Here is a 7,043-nt window from a genome sequence, read left to right as displayed (position 1 = left end):
TCAGAATTGTTTCCGAAAGGCTGTGCAGCTTTCAAAGCAATCACTCCTAACATTGAGGAAGAAGCAGCAATGAAAGAGGACGCTGGAATGCAGGATGTCCACTATACTGAGGTAGGACTTCTACATTGATTTGCTATTTGATCCGTTCCTAACAGTATCTCACCCAGAGTGCAGCCCTGGTGTGGAAACAGCAATTTGGTAGACTTCGAACAGCTCAGTCATTAGCATCTTGACAAACATGAACCTCGTCAGGTTTAGCACTCTCCCCTCTGAGTCTCAAGTTTCAGAATTAAATCACACTCCACAGATAGAGCCATAGAGATGTACAGCATGGAAACAGACCCTTCAGACCAACTTATCCATTTCAATAAGATATCCTAAATAAGTCTGCTCACATTTAGCAGCATTTGGTCCATATCCCTTTCAACCCTTCCCATCATATACCTATCCAGATGTCTTTTAAATGTTAGAATTATACCAGCCTCCACCGCTTCCAATGGCAGCTCATTCCATACACACACCCTCTACATAAAAACCTTGCCCCTTAAATCCCTTTTAAATGTTTCCCCTCTCAGCTTAAACAATGCCCTCTAGTTTTGAGCCACCCCACCCCTAGGAAAAGACTTTGTCTATTTACCCTATCCATGCCCCTTATGATTTTATAAACTTCTGTAAGGTCAGTCCTTACACTCCAGGGAAAATGGCCCCAGTCTATTCAGATGAGAGAGCACAATCTAATGCTTTGCTTAATAAAAGCAGAAAATGCTGAGATATTCATCAGGTCTAGTGCCATTTGTGGAGAGAGCAGTAGAGTTAACATTTTGAGTCTAAAATGACTTCTTCATTATTACTTGATTGAACCCCTGAAAGAGTGCTGCAGCCTGTCTGATTCACCACATTTTGGGCGTGTTCAAACACCTGTTTGCTATTCAGGTGGACAATAAAACTCCTAAATCTCAGCTGGAAGGGGAAAACAGTGTTTCCCAGTGTTCTGTCCAAGATTCCCCCCCACATTCATGCCATCAAAATGGTTAACCGATCATTCATTTCCATTCCTCTTCACAGGATCTTGCTGTGTACGAATTGTTGCTTTTTGCCTACTTAGCAGTGACTGTGTGCTTGATGGAAGCTAGAGAAGGGTAGCAAGCTGCTTGTGAATGGTCGAAACAAGATGATTTCAAATGGCCATCACAAATAATGGATGAAGTTATCTTAAGATCTGATATAAATTAATTTTCCTTGTCAATTTTTCTCCTGTGTTATGAGAGCAAGTCTTAAGGAAATAAAGCAGTTTCTAATTTAAAGATAATAAAATGTGAGGCTGGATGAACACAGCAGGCCAAGCAGCATCTCAGGAGCACAAAAGCTGACGTTTCGGGCCTAGACCCTTCATCAGAGAGGGGGATGGGGAGAGGGAACTGGAATAAATAGGGAAAGAGGGGGAGGCGGACCGAAGATGGAGAGTAAAGAAGATAGGTGGAGACAGTATAGGTGGGGAGGTAGGGCGGGGATAGGTCAGTCCAGGGAAGACGGACGGGTCAAGGAGGTGGGATGAGGTTAGTAGGTAGAAGGGGGTGCGGCTTGGGGTGGGAGGAAGGGATGGGTGAGAGGAAGAACCGGTTAGGGAGGCAGAGACAGGTTGGACTGGTTTTGGGAAGCAGTGGGTGGGGGGGGGGGGAAGAGCTGGGCTGGTTGTGTGGTGCAGTGGGGGGAGGGGACGAACTGGGCTGGTTTAGGGATGCAGTAGGGGAAGGGGAGATTTTGAAACTGGTGAAGTCCACATTGATACCATATGGCTGCAGGGTTCCCAGGCGGAATTTGAGTTGCTGTTCCTGCAACCTTCGGTGGCATCATTGTGGCACTGCAGGAGGCCCATGATGGACATGTCATCTAGAGAATGGGAGGGGGAGTGGAAATGGTTTGCGACTGGGAGGTGCAGTTGTTTGTTGCGAACTGAGCGGAGGTGTTCTGCAAAGCGGTCTCCAAGCCTCCGCTTGGTTTCCCCAATGTAGAGGAAGCCACACCGGGTACAATGGATGCAGTATACCACATTGGCAGATGTGCAGGTGAACCTCTGCTTAATGTGGAATGTCATCTTGGGGCCTGGGATAGGGGTGAGGGAGGAGGTGTGGGGGCAAGTGTAGCATTTCCTGCGGTTGCAGGGGAAGGTGCCGGGTGTGGTGGGGTTGGAGGGCAGTGTGGAGCGAACAAGGGAGTCACGGAGAGAGTGGTCTCTCCGGAAAGCAGACAGGGGTGGGGATGGAAAAATGTCTTGGGTGGTGGGGTCGGATTGTAAATGGCGGAAGTGTCGGAGGATGATGCGTTGTATCCGGAGGTTGGTAGGGTGGTGTGTGAGAACGAGGGGGATCCTCTTAGGGCGGTTGTGGCGGGGGCGGGGTGTGAGGGATGTGTTGCGGGAAATACGGGAGACGCGGTCGAGGGCGTTCTCGATCACTCTGGGGGGAAAGTTGCGGACCTTGAAGAATTTGGACATCTGGGATGTGCGGGAGTGGAATGTCTTGTCGTGGGAGCAGATGCGGCGGAGGCAGAGGAATTGGGAATAGGGGATGGAATTTTTGCAGGAGGGTGGGTGGGAGGAGGTGTATTCTAGGTAGCTGTGGGAGTCGGTGGGCTTGAAATGGACATCAGTTACAAGCTGGTTGCCTGAGATGGAGACTGAGAGGTCCAGGAAGGTGAGGGATGTGCTGGAGATGGCCCAGGTGAACTGAAGGTTGGGGTGGAAGGTGTTGGTGAAGTGGATGAACTGTTCAAGCTCCTCTGGGGAGCAAGAGGCGGCACCGATACAGTCATCAATGTACCGGAGGAAGAGGTGGGGTTTGGGGCCTGTGTAGGTGCGGAAGAAGGACTGTTCCACGTAACCTACAAAGAGGCAGGCATAGCTGGGGCCCATGCGGGTGCCCATGGCCACCCCCTTAGTCTGTAGGAAGTGGGAGGAGTCAAAAGAGAAGTTGTTGAGGGTGAGGACGAGTTCAGCTAGGCGGATGAGAGTGTCGGTGGAGGGGGACTGGTCGGGCCTGCGGGACAGGAAGAAGCGGAGGGCCTTGAGGCCACCTGCATGCGGAATGCAGGTGTATAGGGACTGGACGTCCATGGTGAATATGAGGTGTTGGGGGCCAGGGTATTGGAAGTCCTGGAGGAGGTGGAGGGCGTGGGTGGTGTCACGGACGTAGGTGGGGAGTTCCTGGACCAAAGGGGAGAAAATGGAGTCCAGATAGGTGGAGATGAGTTCGGTGGGGCAGGAGCAGGCTGAGACGATGGGTCGACCAGGGCAGGCAGGTTTGTGGATTTTGGGAAGGAGATAGAAACAGGCCGTGCGGGGTTGGGGAACAATGAGGTTGGAGGCTGTGGGTGGGAGGTCCCCTGAGGTGATGAGGTCGTGAATGGTGTTGGAGATGATGGTTTGGTGCTCGGGTGTGGGGTCATGATCGAGGGGGCGGTAGGAGGTGGTGTCGGAGAGTTGGCGTCTGGCCCTGCACAGCCCGTTTCTATCTCCTTCCCAAAATCCACAAACCTGCCTGCCCTGGTCGACCCATCGTCTCAGCCTGCTCCTGCCCCACCGAACTCATCTCCACCTATCTGGACTCCATTTTCTCCCCTTTGGTCCAGGAACTCCCCACCTACGTCCGTGACACCACCCACGCCCTCCACCTCCTCCAGGACTTCCAATTTCCTGGCCCCCAACACCTCATATTCACCATGGACGTCCAGTCCCTATACACCTGCATTCCGCATGCAGATGGCCTCAAGGCCCTCCGCTTCTTCCTGTCCCGCAGGCCCGACCAGTCCCCCTCCACCGACACACTCATCCGCCTAGCTGAACTCGTCCTCACCCTCAACAACTTCTCTTTTGACTCCTCCCACTTCCTACAGACTAAGGGGGTGGCCATGGGCACCCGCATGGGCCCCAGCTATGCCTGCCTCTTTGTAGGTTACGTGGAACAGTCCTTCTTCCGCACCTACACAGGCCCCAAACCCCACCTCTTCCTCCGGTACATTGATGACTGTATCGGCGCCGCCTCTTGCTCCCCAGAGGAGCTTGAACAGTTCATCCACTTCACCAACACCTTCCACCCCAACCTTCAGTTCACCTGGGTCATCTCCAACACATCCCTCACCTTCCTGGACCTCTCAGTCTCCATCTCAGGCAACCAGCTTGTAACTGATGTCCATTTCAAGCCCACCGACTCCCACAGCTACCTAGAATACACCTCCTCCCACCCACCCTCCTGCAAAAATTCCATCCCCTATTCCCAATTCCTCTGCCTCCGCCGCATCTGCTCCCACGACAAGACATTCCACTCCCGCACATCCCAGATGTCCAAATTCTTCAAGGACCGCAACTTTCCCCCAGAGTGATCGAGAACGCCCTCGACCGCGTGTCCCGTATTTCCCGCAACACATCCCTCACACCCCGCCCCCGCCACAACCGCCCTAAGAGGACCCCACCTCGTTCTCACACACCACCCTACCAACCTCCGGATACAACGCATCATCCTCCGACACTTTCGCCATTTACAATCCGACCCCACCACCCAAGACATTTTTCCATCCCCACCCCTGTCTGCTTTCCGGAGAGACCACTCTCTCCGTGACTCCCTTGTTCGCTCCACACTGCCCTCCAACCCCACCACACCCGGCACCTTCCCCTGCAACCGCAGGAAATGCTACACTTGCCCCCACACCACCTCCCTCACCCCTATCACAGGCCCCAAGATGACATTCCACATTAAGCAGAGGTTCACCTGCACATCTGCCAATGTGGTATACTGCATCCATTGTATCCGGTGTGGCTTCCTCTACATTGGGGAAACCAAGCGGAGGCTTGGAGACCGCTTTGCAGAACACCTCCGCTCAGTTCGCAACAAACAACTGCACCTCCCAGTCGCAAACCATTTCCACTCCCCCTCCCATTCTCTAGATGACATGTCCATCATGGGCCTCCTGCAGTGCCACAATGATGCCACCCGAAGGTTGCAGGAACAGCAACTCATATTCCGCCTGGGAACCCTGCAGCCTAATGGTATCAATGTGGACTTCACCAGTTTCAAAATCTCCCCTTCCCCTACTGCATCCCTAAACCAGCCCAGTTCGTCCCCTCCCCCCACTGCACCACACAACCAGCCCAGCTCTTTCCCCCCCCCCCCCCCCCCCACCCACTGCTTCCCAAAACCAGTCCAACCTGTCTCTGCCTCCCTAACCGGTTCTTCCTCTCACCCATCCCTTCCTCCCACCCCAAGCCGCACCCCCATCTACCTACTAACCTCATCCCACCTCCTTGACCCGTCCGTCTTCCCTGGACTGACCTATCCCCTCCCTACCTCCCCACCTATACTGTCTCCACCTATCTTCTTTACTCTCCATCTTCGGTCCGCCTCCCCCTCTTTCCCTATTTATTCCAGTTCCCTCTCCCCATCCCCCTCTCTGATGAAGGGTCTAGGCCCGAAACGTCAGCTTTTGTGCTCCTGAGATGCTGCTTGGCCTGCTGTGTTCATCCAGCCTCACATTTTATTATCTTGGAATTCTCCAGCATCTGCAGTTCCCATTATCTCAGTTTCTAATTTACTTTTGTTTGTGGATAGACCATTACATTTCTTGAAAGCTGTTCAGTGAAAAATGCCTGAAAGGAAGTCTTGTATTTTGTATTTATCTGGTTCTTTGCTGCCACTCTAAGTTATCTTGATCCTAAATCTGATGATGAAGTATGAAATTGAATACTTTTCTTGATATTCAGTTTATGTCTAAAATGCAGCATTACACATGCCTGCTTCTGACCACAACACACTGATGCAGTTGTGTCTCCAAAAGTGCTTAAACAATGGACATTTACTTTGTAGCATAATAACGCAATAGTTAGACATTCGTCTCTCTCAGTTCTTTACATTCAATGAATTATTCTCGGGTGTAGTGACTGTTGTGCAGTGATGATTGAGGGATATTTGCTCAAATTAACTTGGCTTTAAGTGCCGCCCTTCATTGAAACGGTAGAGTAGGCAGTTAGATCCGTAATTAGAGGAGGGTGAATGGTTTCAGTTTGTATTATATGCTTAATCCCCGCAGTAGCAAAGCAGTGAGTGTTAACAAATGAAGAATTCAGAGTTTTCCAGTTTTAGTAAAATATTTTACTCAAACTAAAACTCTATTTTCTTTCTTGCCTTAACAACTATCTACACGTGCCACGAGCCGGTCATTAAATCCAGGCCACTGAGTGATGGATGTCTGCAGTCCTCTCGGACAAAACCCAAGGAACCATGATCCAAGGAGGTGCATAGATAACAATTGCAGTCTCCCCCAAAACATGTAGGTGATGCAAGTTGATCCTGACCTGACTGCTGACGTACTTCGTAAAATAGAAACAATGTTGAAATTCACCGTATTCAACAATTTAACAATTGCCAATTTAACAAAATCAATTATCTCACACGATGATTATTTTAGTATGGCTTCTACTGACCTTCATACAAGCTCAATTCAGACTCCTTGGTTATCTATAAAAGACATTTATTAACAATAAATGCATGATGGTAAGGTTACAGAGCAGACTGCTCTGTCATCTGCAAGCTCCAACCTTCCAGCAGGGTCCTACACATTACTGCTGAGATTACAGTTACATCACAATGTACATTGGAGGTCAATCTATATATTTATTAAGCACTAACTTTACATTAAGTGACTTTCAGAAAATTAAGACAGAGGAGCAGAAGTAGGCCATTCAGCCCATTGAGTCAGCTCTGCCATTCAATGAGTCATGACCGATCTGATAATCTTCAAGTCCACTTTTAGAAATCAGTCTATTTCAGTGTTGAATATAGTAAATGACCCAGCCTCAACAGACCTCAGTGGTATTCCACAGTTTCACTACCCTCTGAGAGAGGAAATTCATCCTCAATTGCCTTAGAGCATAGGCAGCTTTGCTGTGGGTGTTGAGTCACATTAGGTGAGACCTGGTAAGGATAGCAGATTTCCTTCCCTGTAGCACATTACTGAACCAGATGGCCTGGCCTGCTGTGTTCATCCAGCTCCAA

General features: G+C 50.3%; 1 protein-coding gene across 5 annotated transcripts in view; it reads left to right on the top strand.

The window, feature by feature from the left end:
- dock11 (dedicator of cytokinesis 11) overlaps positions 1–7,043 on the top strand; it is a 272,082-nt gene that overhangs the window by 227,655 nt on the left and 37,384 nt on the right. For all 5 annotated transcript variants that reach the window (XM_048544154.2, XM_048544150.2, XM_048544152.2 and 2 more), the window contains one exon: positions 5–111. In XM_048544154.2, coding sequence (XP_048400111.2) covers positions 5–111 — 107 coding nt within the window. The remainder of the gene's footprint in view (positions 1–4; positions 112–7,043) is intronic.

Source organism: Stegostoma tigrinum, chromosome 15 (assembly GCF_030684315.1).
Source record: "Stegostoma tigrinum isolate sSteTig4 chromosome 15, sSteTig4.hap1, whole genome shotgun sequence".
NCBI classification, from domain to species: domain Eukaryota; kingdom Metazoa; phylum Chordata; class Chondrichthyes; order Orectolobiformes; family Stegostomatidae; genus Stegostoma; species Stegostoma tigrinum.
Note: the sequence above shows the minus strand (reverse complement) of the source record. Positions and strands in the feature narration are given on the sequence as shown.